We start from the raw sequence: 14,062 nt of genomic DNA on the forward strand, positions 1-14,062 counted from the left end.
GAGGATATCCAAGAATTAGAATATTTCATCATCCACAACCAGCAGTCAGAATGGTTGCTATGGTGAAGGACTTAACAGACAAGACGACCTAAACCAGGGCTCCCCAACTGGTGATTTCAATATTTCTTTTATTTTTGGAAATCTGTTCCCAAGGATTCTTATTCATAATTAACATATACTTGTATATGTGATCATATACACACAAGGTTTCAAATTATTACATTTTAGCCAAATATTAAGTTTGTTTGTGCTTCTTGCAGTCAATTCTGCAGTTTACAAATTACTTGTAATTATGTTCCGGATCCCTGACCAGCCGCTCTTAAAAACTTGGGCCCTCAGCTGAATCTAGGTGAAAACCCCTGACCTAAACCATCTAAACTGGAACAACCATCTCAGTAACGGGTGGAATAAATCCAACCCCTTACCGATTGAATTAGTTTAGAACAATTTGAGTTATCTTAATATAATTTATTCAATCAGTGTGCATGAGGAAAAACAGATATTAAAGCAAACTGTTCTAAAGATCAACAAAGCATGCTGGGAAATATGATAATGAGTGTGTGTGTCCCCCTGCTGAGAGAGTTAACTCTGAGAGATTTAGTGAAAATGAACTCAACACGGTTGAGTAACAACAACACCACGTGATTGAAAATATGTCTTGACTGTTCAGTTGTTCTGAAATGTAGGTAACGTAACAGACATTCATTCCTAACACTGATCTGAATTAAAGACATGGAAAGTCACATCAATTTCTAATGACTAAATGCACTCTGAACAGGACAATGGAAAAGTATTTAAAATCTGACCACCTAGGAGATAGGTGTTTGCCTGGTTGGAAACTGACTGGAGAAAGCTGACTATCATGTTTAATATTGCTTTCTTAACACTTGTGTTTAAGATGGGAACACTTAATGGCAAATTTAAACACCTAATGTTTAAGTTTCATACACAGACATTTAGGTTATAAACGTGTCACATGTTTCATTGTTTTACAGTGATTTACAATGACTCTTTTCTGTTCAAGGGAGATCGTGTGATTAGAAAAGTGCGTCCCAAATGGCAGCCTATTCCCTACATAGTGCACTACTTTTGACCAGAGCCCTATGGACCCTGGTAAAAAGTAGTTCATTATGTATGGAATAGGCTGCCATTTGGAACACAACCATGGTCCCGTTTCTAACCTCCATAAAGGTGTGGTTTAGTCCTGTTTCTAACCTCTAAGAGGGGTGGTTTAGTCCTGTTTCTAACCTCTAAGAGGGGTGGTTTAGTCCTGTTTCTAACCTCCATAAAGGGGTGGTTTAGTCCTGTTTCTAATCTCTAAGAGGTATGATTTGGTCCTGTTTCTAAGGGGTGGTGTAGTCCTGTTTCTAACCTCTAAGAGGGGTGGTTTAGTCCTGTTTCTAACCTCTAAGAGGGGTGGTTTAGTCCCGTTTCTAACCTCCATAAAGGGGTGGTTTATTCCTGTTTCTAACCTCTAAGAGGGGTGGTTTAGTCCTGTTTCTAACCTCCATAAAGAGGTGGTTTAGTCCTGTTTCTAATCTCTAAGAGGTATGATTTGGTCCTGTTTCTAAGGGGTGGTTTAGTCCTGTTTCTAATCTCTAAGAGGTATGATTTGGTCCTGTTTCTAAGGGGTGGTTTAGTCCTGTTTCTAATCTCTAAGAGGTATGGTTTGGTCCTGTTTCTAAGGGGTGGTTTAGTCCTGTTTCTAACCTCTAAGAGGTATGGTTTGGTCCTGTTTCTAAGGGGTGGTTTAGTCCTGTTTCTAAGGGGTGGTTTGGTCCTGTTTCTAAGGGGTGGTTTAGTCCTGTTTCTAAGGGGTGGTTTGGTCCTGTTTCTAACCTCCATAAAGGGGTGGTTTAGTCCTGTTTCTAACCTCTAAGAGGTATGGTTTGGTCCTGTTTCTAAGGGGTGGTTTAGTCCTGTTTCTAAGGGGTGGTTTGGTCCTGTTTCTAAGGGATGGTTTAGTCCTGTTTCTAAGGGGTGGTTTAGTCCTGTTTCTAACCTCCATAAAGGGGTGGTTTAGTCCTGTTTCTAACCTCTAAGATGTATGGTTTGGTCCTGTTTCTAAGGGGTGGTTTAGTATTTTGTCTTGGAGGACCATCTATTGATTGTGTTTGTTCTCTCTCTCTTTCTCTCTCCAGGTCGAGACATGGCCAACACAACCCTACCGGGTTATCCCCCTCACGTACCCCCCACCGGCCAAGGCAGCTACCCCACCTCAACACTGGCCGGAATGGTTCCTGGTGAGTCTACTTTTTGTGTGATTAGAAATGTGCGTCCCAAATGGCAGCCTATTCCCTACATAGTGCACAACTTTTGACCAGACTGGCCGGAATGGTTCCTGGTGAGTCTACTTTTTGTGTGATTAGAATGTGCGTCCCAAATGGCAGCCTATTCCCTACATAGTGCACTACTTTTGACCAGGCTGGCCGGAATGGTTCCTGGTGAGTCTACTTTTTGTGTGATTAGAATGTGCGTCCCAAATGGCAGCCTATTCCCTACATAGTGCACTACTTTTGACCAAACTGGCCGGAATGGTTCCTGGTGAGTCTACTTTTTGTGTGATTAGAATGTGCGTCCCAAATGGCAGCCTATTCCCTACATAGTGCACTACTTTTGACCAGACTGGCCGGAATGGTTCCTGGTGAGTCCTGTTAAGTGTTCCCATCTTAAACACAAGTTTAAGACAGAGACAGAGAGAGACATGGTTAAAAGACAGAGACAGACAGAGACAGGGAGAGACATGGTTAAAGGACAGAGACAGAGAGAGAGACATGGTTAAAAGACAGAGACAGACAGAGACAGGGAGATACATGGTTAAAGGACAGAGACAGAGAGAGACATGGTTAAAAGACAGAGACATGGTTAAAAGACAGAGACAGAGACATGGTTAAAAGACAGAGACAGGGAGAGACATGGTTAAAGGACAGAGACAGAGAGAGACATGGTTAAAAGACAGAGACAGACAGAGACATGGTTAAAAGACAGAGACAGACAGAGACAGGGAGATACATGGTTAAAGGACAGAGACAGAGAGAGACATGGTTAAAAGACAGAGACAGGGAGATACATGGTTAAAGGACAGAGACAGAGAGAGACATGGTTAAAAGACAGAGACATGGTTAAAAGACAGAGACAGAGACATGGTTAAAAGACAGAGACAGGGAGAGACATGGTTAAAGGACAGAGACAGAGAGAGACATGGTTAAAAGACAGAGACAGACAGAGACATGGTTAAAAGACAGACAGACAGAGACATGGTTAAAAGACCTCTCAGTTCCACTCCAGTATCTTAACTCATTATCTCTCTGTGGTGTATACAGTGCATGAGGCATTCCCAGGAGCCGTCGATAAACAGCTAGCGATCTCCTCTCCTCCGTCTCCCTCCCAGTCATCCACTCGGCCTCCTCAGTGGTCAGAGCACCTCCCTTTCCTCCTCTACTTAACCTGCAGTTCAGGTTCACAACAAACAGTGAAGGGTCACAACGCGGAGGCATGGGAGGCCAGTCAATATTTAAATCACTATCTCTCTAAGGAGGGTCAGGCTGTGCCAGGGCTAGTGTTTCACTGCCAGAACACAGCAACCAGACACTAACCTGGGGCGAGACGGGATGGGACAGGATGCATTCTGGTTACAGCACTGATTCACTGGTTGTTTCCTGGTATCCCCCCTCCCTGTGCACGTATACCCCAACCCAGCACAGGCAGCACGCACCGCCATTTGTCTTTGAGCTGATCAACCCATGCGGAAAGGAAATCCAATCGAGTGCACAGCTGTGTTAGAAAATCATTAACCGATTACAGCATGCTCAAATGGCTTCAGGATTCAGACCCGCTCTCCCCCCGCTCTCCTCCCCCCGCTCTCCCCCCGCTCTCTCCCCGCTCTCCCCCCGCTCTCCCCCCGCTCTCCCCCCGCTCTCCCCCCGCTCTCTCCCCGCTCTCCCCCCGCTCTCCCCCCGCTCTCCTCCCGCTCTCCCCCCGCTCTCCCCCCGCTCTCTCCCCGCTCTCCTCCCGTTCTCCCGCGTCCATCCGTCTGATCACTGTTTTGTCCACTGGATGTAATGCACACTGGTGATTTTAATTTCAGTTTCAGCATAGAGTATCAACAACACACACAGAGCCTTCACAAAGTATTCACACTCCTTGACTTTTTCCACATTTTGAGGTGTTTTACAGCCTGAATTTAAAATGGATTCAGTGTCACTGATACACACAGTACCTCATAATGTCAAAGGGCAATTATGTATAAATGTTAACAAATTAATAAAAAATGAAAAGCTGAAATGTTGTGAGTCAATAAGTGTTCAACCCCTTTGTTACGGAGATCCTAAATAAGTTCAGGAGTAAAAACGAGCTTAACGAGTCCCATAATAAATTGCATGGACTCTGTATCCAATAGTAGTGTTTAACATGATTTTTAAATGACCACCCCACTTCTGTTCCCTCTGGTCCCTCAACCACAAAGACCAGGGAGGGTTTTTTCTACCAAATGGTTCGCAAAGAACGGCAGCTATTGGTTGACAGTGAATATCCTTTTGAGCATGGTACAGTTATTAAATACAGCAAGAATAAACAACCAACTTGACAGAGCTTGAAGAATTAAACAAATAAATAATGAGCAAATATTGTACAATCCAGGTGTGGAAAGCTCTTAGAAACTTACCCAGAAAGACTCACAGCTGAAATCACTTCCAAAGGTGATTCTAACATGAATTGACTCAGGTGTGTGAATACTTATGTAAATTGGTGGGGGGGAGGGTTATTTTATTTTATACAAATGTTAGAATCTTTCTTCTACTTTGACGTTACAGTATGTAGATAATTGACCCAAAAAAATACAATTCAATCCATTTGAATGACTCTTTGTAACACAACAACATGTGGAAAAAGTCCAGGGGTGTGAATACCTTGTGAAGGCAGTGTAACTGCTACTGTGGAATATGAATCAAACACAAAGAGATGTGGTCTTTGTCTGGTTAATACACATGGTGTTTTGACGTTGGGCAGTCAAATGGTTAAAATATAGTATTTATGTTTGTTTGTGATATGTACATTATAACTCTTATACTGTAATTACATGAGTACTTCCACAGTGTAAAGTCACTGTAATTACATGAGTACTTCCAGTGTAAAGTGACTGTGATTACATGAGTACTTCCACAGTGTAAAGTCACTGTGATTACATGAGTACTTCCACAGTGTAAAGTCACTGTGATTACATGAGTACTTCTACACATGTAATGTCACTGTAATTACATGAGTACTTCCACAGTGTAAAGTCACTGTGATTACATGAGTACTTCCACAGTGTAAAGTCACTGTGATTACATGAGTACTTCCACAGTGTAAAGTGACTGTAATTACATGAGTACTTCTACACATGTAAAGTCACTGTAATTACATGAGTACTTCCACAGTGTAAAGTCACTGTAATTACATGAGTACTTCCACAGTGTAAAGTCACTGTGATTACATGAGTACTTCCACAGTGTAAAGTCACTGTGATTACATGAGTACTTCTACACATGTAAAGTCACTGTAATTACATGAGTACTTCCACAGTGTAAAGTCACTGTGATTACATGAGTACTTCCACAGTGTAAAGTCAATGTGATTACATGAGTACTTCCACAGTGTAAAGTCACTGTAATTACATGAGTGTTCTACACATGTAAAGTCACTGTAATTACATGAGTACTTCCACAGTGTAAAGTCACTGTAATTACATGAGTACTTCCACAGTGTAAAGTCACTGTGATTACATGAGTACTTCCACAGTGTAAAGTCACTGTGATTACATGAGTCCTTCCACAGTGTAAAGTCACTGTAATTACATGAGTACTTCCACAGTGTAAAGTGACTGTGATTACATGAGTACTTCCACAGTGTAAAGTCACTGTGATTACATGAGTACTTCCACAGTGTAAAGTGACTGTGATTACATGAGTACTTCCACAGTGTAAAGTGACTGTAATGTAATGTGCTCTCTATTATTTCCATGGCAGTCAGTTCATCTGGTTGGAGATGGAGAACACAATGTGTTTTTTGTCACCACATCTTATCAAATATATATTTTTTTATCACTCAGTCGTTCTCATCAGTCGCGAGCCACCAGCAGTAACATGGTGCTGGTGGCTCGCCTTTAAACCCTTCATTTATCTGACCCACAGACGCTAAGATTTAGTGACAGGCCCCAAACACTGTTAAAATCTCAGCCTTGTATTGTCTCATACAATAATAAAACGTGTTGGACCAACAGCATTGCTCACTGGCATGGTCTAAGTTACTTCCTGCCCGCACTGAAATTCTGTGGCACAGATCTATAGAAAAGGGTTGCCTTTCCTCGGAGGAAGTCTATAACAAGAGTTCATAATGCCATCAGAAAGGATGCTAGCAAATGTGTTAAAATCACACTGTTTATTTAGTTGTATGATGTGGAATATAGACGAGGTACGGGACAGTAGATACTATGACAGCAGGTGTTATGAGGTACAGGGCAGTAGATACTATGACAGCAGGTGTTAAGAGGTACAGGACAGTAGATACTATGACAGTGGGTGTTAAGAGGTACAGGACAGTAGATACTATGACAGCATGTGTTAAGAGGTATATGACAGTAGATACTATGACAGCAGGTGTTAAGAGGTACAGGACAGTAGATACTATGACAGCATGTGTTAAGAGGTATAGGACAGTAGATACTATGACAGCAGGTGTTAAGAGGTACAGGACAGTAGATACTATGACAGCAGGTGTTAAGAGGTACAGGACAGTAGTTACTATGACAGCAGGTGTTAAGAGGTACAGGACAGTAGATACTATGACAGCAGGTGTTAAGAGGTACAGGACAGTAGATACTATGACAGCAGGTGTTAAGAGGTACAGGACAGTAGATACTATGACAGCAGGTGTTAAGAGGTACAGGACAGTAGATACTATGACAGCAGGTGTTATGAGGTACAGGACAGTAGATACTATGACAGCAGGTGTTATGAGGTACAGGACAGTAGATACTATGACAGCAGGTGTTAAGAGGTACAGGACAGTAGATACTATGACAGCAGGTGTTATGAGGTACAGGACAGTAGATACTATGACAGCAGGTGTTAAGAGGTACAGGACAGTAGATACTATGACAGGGGGTGTTAAGAGGTACAGGACAGTAGTTACTATGACAGCAGGTGTCAAGAGGTACAGGACAGTAGTTACTATGACAGTGGGTGTTAAGAGGTACAGGACAGTAGATACTATGACAGCAGGTGTTATGAGGTACAGGACAGTAGATACTATGACAGCAGGTGTTAAGAGGTACAGGACAGTAGATACTATGACAGCAGGTGTTAAGAGGTACAGGACAGTAGATACTATGACAGGGGGTGTTAAGAGGTACAGGACAGTAGATACTATGACAGCAGGTGTTATGAGGTACAGGACAGTAGATACTATGACAGCAGGTGTTATGAGGTACAGGACAGTAGATACTATGACAGCAGGTGTTAAGAGGTACGGGACAGTAGATACTATGACAGCAGGTGTTAAGAGGTACGGGACAGTAGATACTATAACAGCAGGTGTTAAGAGGTACAGGACAGTAGATACTATGACAGCAGGTGTTAAGAGGTACAGGACAGTAGATACTATGACAGGGGGTGTTAAGAGGTACAGGACAGTAGATACTATGACAGCAGGTGTTATGAGGTACGGGACAGTAGATACTATGACAGCAGGTGTTATGAGGTACAGGACAGTAGATACTATGACAGTGGGTGTTAAGAGGTACAGGACAGTAGATACCATGACAGTGGTTGTTAAGAGGTATAGGACAGTAGATACTATGACAGCAGGTGTTATGAGGTACAGGACAGTAGATACTATGACAGTGGGTGTTAAGAGGTACAGGACAGTAGATACTATGACAGGGGGTGTTAAGAGGTACAGGACAGTAGATACTATGACAGCAGGTGTTATGAGGTACAGGACAGTAGATACTATGACAGCAGGTGTTATGAGGTACAGGACAGTAGATACTATGACAGCAGGTGTTAAGAGGTACGGGACAGTAGATACTATGACAGCAGGTGTTAAGAGGTACGGGACAGTAGATACTATAACAGCAGGTGTTAAGAGGTACAGGACAGTAGATACTATGACAGCAGGTGTTAAGAGGTACAGGACAGTAGATCCTATGACAGGGGGTGTTAAGAGGTACAGGACAGTAGATACTATGACAGCAGGTGTTATGAGGTACGGGACAGTAGATACTATGACAGCAGGTGTTATGAGGTACAGGACAGTAGATACTATGACAGTGGGTGTTAAGAGGTACAGGACAGTAGATACCATGACAGTGGTTGTTAAGAGGTATAGGACAGTAGATACTATGACAGCAGGTGTTATGAGGTACAGGACAGTAGATACTATGACAGTGGGTGTTAAGAGGTACAGGACAGTAGATACTATGACAGTGGGTGTTAAGAGGTACAGGACAGTAGATACTATGACAGTGGGTGTTAAGAGGTATAGGACAGTAGATACTATGACAGCAGGTGTTAAGAGGTACAGGACAGTAGTTACTATGACAGCAGGTGTTAAGAGGTACAGGACAGTAGTTACTATGACAGTGGGTGTTAAGAGGTACAGGACAGTAGATACTATGACAGCGGGTGTTAAGAGGTACAGGACAGTAGTTACTATGACAGCGGGTGTTAAGAGGTACAGGACAGTAGTTACTATGACAGTGGGTGTTAAGAGGTACAGGACAGTAGATACTATGACAGCGGGTGTTAAGAGGTACAGGACAGTAGATACTATGACAGCAGGTGTTAAGAGGTACAGGACAGTAGATACTATGACAGCAGGTGTTAAGAGGTACAGGACAGTAGTTACTATGACAGCAGGTGTTAAGAGGTACAGGACGGTAGATACTATGACAGCAGGTGTTAAGAGGTACGGGACAGTAGATAATATGACAGCAGGTGTTATGAGGTACAGGACAGTAGATACTATGACAGTGGGTGTTAAGAGGTACAGGACAGTAGATACTATGACAGCAGGTGTTATGAGTTACAGGACAGTAGATACTATGACAGCAGGTGTTAAGAGGCACAGGACAGTAGTTACTATGACAGCAGGTGTTATGAGGTACAGGACAGCAGTTACTATGACAGCAGATGTTAAGAGGTACAGGACAGTAGTTACTATGGCAGCAGGTGTTATGAGGTACAGGACAGTAGTTACAATGACAGCAGGTGTTATGAGGTACAGGACAGTAGTTACTATGACAGCAGGTGAGGTACGGGACAGTAGATACTATGACAGCAGGTGTTAAGAGGTACAGGACAGTAGTTACTATGACAGCAGGTGTTATGAGGTACAGGACAGTAGATACTATCACAGCAGGTGTTAAGAGGTACAGGACAGTAGATACTATGACAGCAGGTGTTATGAGGTACAGGACAGTAGTTACTATGACAGCAGGTGTTAAGAGGTACAGGACAGTAGTTACTATGACAGCAGGTGTTATGAGGTACAGGACAGTAGTTACTATGACAGCAGGTGTTAAGAGGTACAGGACAGTAGATACTATGACAGCAGGTGTTAAGAGGTACAGGACAGTAGATACTATGACAGCAGGTGTTATGAGGTACAGGACAGTAGTTACTATGACAGAAGGTGTTAAGAGGTACAGGACAGTAGATACTATGACAGCAGGTGTTATGAGGTACAGGACAGTAGTTACTATGACAGCAGGTGTTATGAGGTACGGGACAGTAGATACTATGACAGCAGGTGAGGTACGGGACAGTAGATACTATGACAGCAGGTGTTAAGAGGTACAGGACAATAGATACTTTGACAGCAGGTGTTAAGAGGTACAGGACAATAGATACTATGACAGCAGGTGAGGTACAGGACAGTAGATACTATGACAGCAGGTGTTAAGAGGTACAGGACAGTAGATACTATGACAGCAGGTGTTATGAGGTACAGGACAGTAGTTACTATGACAGCAGGTGTTAAGAGGTACAGGACAGTAGATACTATGACAGCAGGTGTTAAGAGGTACAGGACAGTAGTTACTATGGCAGCAGGTGTTATGAGGTACAGGACAGTAGTTACAATGACAGCAGGTGTTATGAGGTACAGGACAGTAGTTACTATGACAGCAGGTGAGGTACGGGACAGTAGATACTATGACAGCAGGTGTTAAGAGGTACAGGACAGTAGTTACTATGACAGCAGGTGTTATGAGGTACAGGACAGTAGATACTATCACAGCAGGTGTTAAGAGGTACAGGACAGTAGATACTATGACAGCAGGTGTTATGAGGTACAGGACAGTAGTTACTATGACAGCAGGTGTTAAGAGGTACAGGACAGTAGTTACTATGACAGCAGGTGTTATGAGGTACAGGACAGTAGTTACTATGACAGCAGGTGTTAAGAGGTACAGGACAGTAGATACTATGACAGCAGGTGTTAAGAGGTACAGGACAGTAGATACTATGACAGCAGGTGTTATGAGGTACAGGACAGTAGTTACTATGACAGAAGGTGTTAAGAGGTACAGGACAGTAGATACTATGACAGCAGGTGTTATGAGGTACAGGACAGTAGTTACTATGACAGCAGGTGTTATGAGGTACGGGACAGTAGATACTATGACAGCAGGTGAGGTACGGGACAGTAGATACTATGACAGCAGGTGTTAAGAGGTACAGGACAATAGATACTTTGACAGCAGGTGTTAAGAGGTACAGGACAATAGATACTATGACAGCAGGTGAGGTACAGGACAGTAGATACTATGACAGCAGGTGTTAAGAGGTACAGGACAGTAGATACTATGACAGCAGGTGTTATGAGGTACAGGACAGTAGTTACTATGACAGCAGGTGTTAAGAGGTACAGGACAGTAGATACTATGACAGCAGGTGTTAAGAGGTACGGGATCAGTAGTTACTATGACAGCAGGTGTTAAGAGGTACAGGACAGTAGATACTATGACAGTGGGTGTTAAGAGGTACAGGACAGTAGATACTATGACAGCAGGTGTAAAGAGGTACAGGACAGTAGATACTATGACAGCAGGTGTTAAGAGGTACAGGACAGTAGATACTATGACAGCAGGTGTTAAGAGGTACAGGACAGTAGATACTATGACAGCATGTGTTAAGAGGTACAGGACAGTAGATACTATGACAGCAGGTGTTAAGAGGTACAGGACAGTAGATAATATGACAGCAGGTGTTAAGACGTACAGGACAGTAGATACTATGACAGTGGGTGTTAAGAGGTATAGGACATTAGATACTATGACAGTGGGTGTCAAGAGGTACGGAACAGTAGATACTATGACAGCAGGTGTTAAGAGGTACAGGACAGTAGATACTATGACAGCAGGTGTTAAGAGGTACAGGACAATAGATACTATGACAGCAGGTGTTAAGAGGTACAGGACATTAGATACTATGACAGCAGATGTTAAGAGGTACAGGACAGTAGATACTATGACAGCAGGTGTTATGAGGTACAGGACAGTAGATACTATGACAGCAGGTGTTAAGAGGTACAGGACAGTAGATACTATGACAGCAGGTGTTAAGAGGTACAGGACAGTAGATACTATGACAGCAGGTGTTAAGAGGTACAGGACAGTAGATACTATGACAGCAGGTGTGAAGAGGTACAGGACAGTAGTTACTATGACAGCAGTCTTGCATCATTAAAATTAAATGGAGAGAAATGATAAGAACTAAATGACTTGGTTGACTAGTCTCACATACATTTTTAATTTTTAAATTGACCTTTATTTAACCAGGCAAGTCAGTTAAGAACAAATTCTTATTTTCAATGACGGCCTAGGAACAGTGGGTTAACTGCCAGATTAGTACCTTGTCAGCTCGGGGGTTTGAACTTGCAACCTTCCGGTTCCTAGTCCAACTTTCTAACCACTAGACTACCCTGCTAAATGACTATTGAATTACCCCCATATGTTATATATGATGGGAAATGGCTAGCAAGTGAAAGAGTTTCATAAGATAATGGAATGGGACTTTAAAAATGCTAATTGTTTTGTTTGTTTTACAGGGAGTGAGTTTACAGGAAACCCTTACAGTCATCCACAGTACACGACCTACAACGAGGCATGGCGGTTCAGCAACCCAGCATTACTAAGTGAGTATGACTGACTGGAGTCTTACAGCATATCACAACCACTACAGTGTTATTATATATATATTTTTTTTAACATATCCCTTAAATGATTAAAAAATTAAAAATAAATGCATTGCAACATTTGTTTTATTGTATTAGACTTGGCTGGTATAATGAATTTACAACAGCTAACGGATACAAGTGTTAGAATAGGAGTTATTGAGAAGACAACAGGAGACATAATTACAGTGTTTTGTGGGTTATGGTGGATGTTGTTTCCAACGGTCCATTTCTTCTGTTAACCTTCCAGGTTCCCCTTATTATTATAGTGCCACATCCAGAGGTTCCGGACCACCTACTGCTGCCACGGCATATGACCGCCACTAGTTACCATGGAAACCAAATCAACCACCACCACCACCACCACCTACACCATGACTACAACCATGGCTTCGGCAGCGTCCATGTTGCCCCGGTGTGAACAGAGGGCATGAGGTGATACCGTTAAAGACAGCTAACAGGCAGCTTCATTTCCTGGATACTACACTACTACACACAACAGAAGAAGAACGGTCCTCCTGGATACCACACTACTACACACAACAGAAGAAGAACGGTCCTCCTGGATACCACACTACTACACACAACAGAAGAAGAACGGTCCTCCTGGATACCACACTACTACACACAACAGAAGAAGAACGGTCCTCCTCGATACCACACTACTACACACAACAGAAGAAGAACGGTCCTCCTGGATACTACACTACTACACACAACAGAAGAAGAACGGTCCTCCTGGATACCACACTGCTACACACAACAGAAGAAGAACGGTCCTCCTGGATACTACACTACTACACACAACAGAAGAAGAACGGTCCTCCTGGATACCACACTACTACACACAACAGAAGAAGAACGGTCCTCCTGGATACCACACTACTACACACAACAGAAGAAGAACGGTCCTCCTGGATACCACACTGCTACACACAACAGAAAATTACCTGATCGTTCGGGATACCATGCAGGCAACTTCCCATCAACCATGAATTTGGTAAAAAATGTAAAATTCTTCATTCTGATCTGCGTGACTGTACATTACCACTAGAGACTTTGAAAGACTATATATACGTGATACTACTGAGGTTACTGAGGTAAAAAGAAAAAAAAAATACAAGTTTTGAAAATGAAAAGGAGTAATTTGTATCTTTTCCTGTTTTGTAAATGGTCCTCCGTTTGTTTTTCCTCCTTCGTGGATCAAAACGTTACATTACTTGACTGATCTGTCGGCTGACGGAGGAACCCGTCCTGAGCTGAGAGTCCAGGACAGTATAGTAGCAGGCTGTTGTTCCCCTTCCTTCTGCATCGGTCTGAACCTTCTACTCTTACGGGCAGTGCAATGAGATCAAAGCTAAAAGACATTGGCGTCGAAGCGACTAAGGCTGCCGCAGCTTGGTTCCACTCCTCTATTACAAGCAAACGGACAGACATTTTATTTGTAACCAACCAAACGTTCAAGCATGATTAAAGGAATCAGTTGCTTTTGTTTTGATGATGATGATGATGATGATGATGATGCCAGGAGAAGATTATAAAGGCGGTGTTCTCTGTGATACACAATCAGACGGAGGGGAAAGTAAACAAGAAAAACGCTGAATTGATAAATGAGAAGGACATTGTGACATACCGTGGTCTTCTAATTTACAAGGTTTAAAAAAATAAATAAAAAAAAACCCTAGTAAATATATTCTTAAAATATTTTTTTTAATTTTGTTTTTATAATTGTTATTTGACATCTTAATGAATTGCAAATAATATGCTTGACTTTTTGTTGTTGTCATTTTTATTTGTCAGGATACTAGAAATAATCAGGCAGAATCTATTTTGTATTTGTTTTTAA

At 42.4% G+C, this 14,062-nt stretch overlaps 1 protein-coding gene across 3 annotated transcripts in view; it reads left to right on the forward strand.

Moving 5' to 3' along the window:
* The first annotated feature begins 2,113 nt into the window (after nucleotides 1-2,113).
* The window catches only part of LOC116367852 (paired box protein Pax-2a-like), a 14,288-nt gene continuing 2,339 nt past the window's right edge, over nucleotides 2,114-14,062 (forward strand). For 2 of the 3 annotated variants that reach the window (XR_004208466.1, XR_004208465.1), the window contains exons 1-3: nucleotides 2,115-2,243; nucleotides 12,091-12,177; nucleotides 12,467-14,062. The exon at nucleotides 12,467-14,062 is cut by the window's right edge. Coding sequence is in view for 1 of the 3 variants with exons in the window: in XM_031819024.1 (XP_031674884.1) it covers nucleotides 2,150-2,243; nucleotides 12,091-12,177; nucleotides 12,486-12,637 (333 nt within the window). In the remaining 2 variants the exon portion in view is untranslated. Of the gene's footprint in view, nucleotides 2,244-12,090; nucleotides 12,178-12,466 lie in introns of all 3 variants that reach the window. The other variant, XM_031819024.1, reaches the window with a different exon arrangement.

This window comes from Oncorhynchus kisutch, unplaced genomic scaffold (assembly GCF_002021735.2).
Source record: "Oncorhynchus kisutch isolate 150728-3 unplaced genomic scaffold, Okis_V2 scaffold1791, whole genome shotgun sequence".
In the NCBI taxonomy this organism is placed as follows: domain Eukaryota; kingdom Metazoa; phylum Chordata; class Actinopteri; order Salmoniformes; family Salmonidae; genus Oncorhynchus; species Oncorhynchus kisutch.